Raw genomic sequence first — 1,918 nt, 5'->3', positions numbered from 1 at the left:
CTGCTGCTGCTGTTGCTGCTGCTGCTGCTGCTGCTGCTGGTGCTAATGCTGCTGTTGCTGGTGCTGCAGCTGCTGTTGCTGCTGCTGCTGCTGCTGCTGCTGCTGCTGGTAGTGCTGCTGTTGCTGCTGCTGCTAATGGCTCTGTAGCTGCTGTTGCTGCTGCTGCTGCCGCTAGTGCTGCTGTTGCTGCTGCTGCTGATAGCGCTGCAGTTGCTGCTGTTGCTCCTGCTGCTGCTACCAGCAACAGCAGCAGCAGCAGCAGGAGCAGGAGGAGGACTAGAAACTGCAGCAGCAGGAGCAGCAACTGCAGCAGCAGGAGCAGCAATTGCAGCAGCAGGAGCAGCAACTGCAGCAGCAGCAGGAGCAGCAGCAGCAGCAGCAGCAGGAGCAGCAGCAGCAGCAGCAGCAGCAGCAGCAGCAGCAGGAGTGAACTGCTGATACAGCCCAGAAGAAGCAGCAGAGGTGAGGAGACAGGCCAAGGCCTTCTTTTGTCTTTCTATATACAAAGAAGAGAAACGCCTGCAGCAGTTTATAAATTAAAATAATTATATTAAATATAATAAAAAAATAAAAAAAAAAAAAGAAAATAAATGTAGTATTAAGGGAGAGAAAATACATATAGTAAGAGACTAAAAGGAGACAGAAAGGAGACAGAAAAAAGAAAGAAAAAAAAAGAGACAAAAAGAAAAAAAAAAGAAAAAAAAGAGACAAAAACAACAATTCAAAAGGAGACAGAGAAGGAAACAAAGAAGCAAACAAAAGGAAATAAAAACAAAAAGAAGAAAGGAGACAAAAAAGAAAGAGAAAGGAGACAAAAAGGAGACAAAAAAGGAGACAAAAATGAGACAAAAGCAGCAGATAAAAAGGAGACAAAAAAGAGACAAAAGAGGGACAGAAAGGAGACAAAAGGAGACAAAAAGAACGAAAAAAAAAGAAACAAAAAAAGAGAAAAAAGGAAATAAAAAAGGGAGACACAAAGGGACAAAAGGGAGACAAAAGAGAGACAGAAAGGAGACAAAAGGAGACAAAAAAAAGAAAAAAAAAGAAAAAAAAAAGAAAAAAAGGAGACAAAAAAGGGAGACATAAGTAGACAAGAAAAGGAGACAAAACAAAGACAAAAAGGAGACAAAAGGAGACAAAAAAAAGAAAAAAAAAAGAAAAAAAAAAGAAAAAAAGGAGACAAAAAAAACTAACTTTGGGGTGATTAGCTTCCACTCGAAAGCGGAGACAGGCTGGGGGGGGTCCGCCAAACGATGAAGAGAGACAGGAGAATATAATAAATAATTAGGAAAGGGAGACACAGATGCTAAAAGGAGACAGCAAAAGGAGACAAAAGGAGACAAAAGAAATAGAGGGAGAGAGAGGAGAGAAAAAAGGAGACAAAAAGAAAAAAAAAAGAGACAAAAAGAAAAAAAAATTAAAGAAAAAGAAGAAAAAATGAGAAAAAAAGAAAGGAGACAAGAGACAGGAGACAGGAGAATATAATAAATAATTAGGAAAAGGAGACACAGATGCTAAAAGGAGACAGCAAAAGGAGACAGAAGGAGATAGAAGGAGACAGAAGAAATAAAGGGAGAGAGGGGAGAGAAAAAAGGAGACAAAAAGAAAAAAAAAGGAGACAAAAAGAAGAAAAAATGAGAGAAAAAGAAAGGAGACAAGAGACAGGAGAATATAATAAATAATTAGGAAAAGGAGACAACAAAAGGAGACAAAAGGAGACAAAAGAAATAAAAGGAGACAAAAGGAGACAGAAGGAGACAAAAGGAGAAAAAAGGAGACAAAAAGAAAAAAAGGAGACAAAATAAGAATAAAAAGAAAGGAAACAAAAGCAAAAAAAAGAAAAAGAAAAATAAAAATAAAAAAATAATAAAAAGAAAAAAAACAAAAACAAAAATAAAAAATAAAAAACAAAAAAGAA

At 37.6% G+C, this 1,918-nt stretch overlaps 1 protein-coding gene across 1 annotated transcript in view; it reads right to left on the bottom strand.

The window, feature by feature from the left end:
- Nucleotides 1–1,918, bottom strand: part of EMH_0043550 (uncharacterized protein) — a gene marked incomplete at both ends in the record, with an annotated part of 5,755 nt that overhangs the window by 1,169 nt on the left and 2,668 nt on the right. The window contains one exon of the mRNA XM_013495854.1: nt 3–496. Within this exon, the coding sequence (XP_013351308.1) occupies nt 3–496 (494 nt within the window). The remainder of the gene's footprint in view (nt 1–2; nt 497–1,918) is intronic.

Source organism: Eimeria mitis, genomic scaffold (genome assembly GCF_000499745.2).
Source record: "Eimeria mitis Houghton genomic scaffold, Emh_scaff1789, whole genome shotgun sequence".
Classification (NCBI taxonomy): Eukaryota; Apicomplexa; class Conoidasida; order Eucoccidiorida; family Eimeriidae; genus Eimeria; species Eimeria mitis.
The sequence above is the reverse complement of the archived record's forward strand: the minus strand, read 5'-3'. Positions and strand labels throughout refer to the sequence as shown.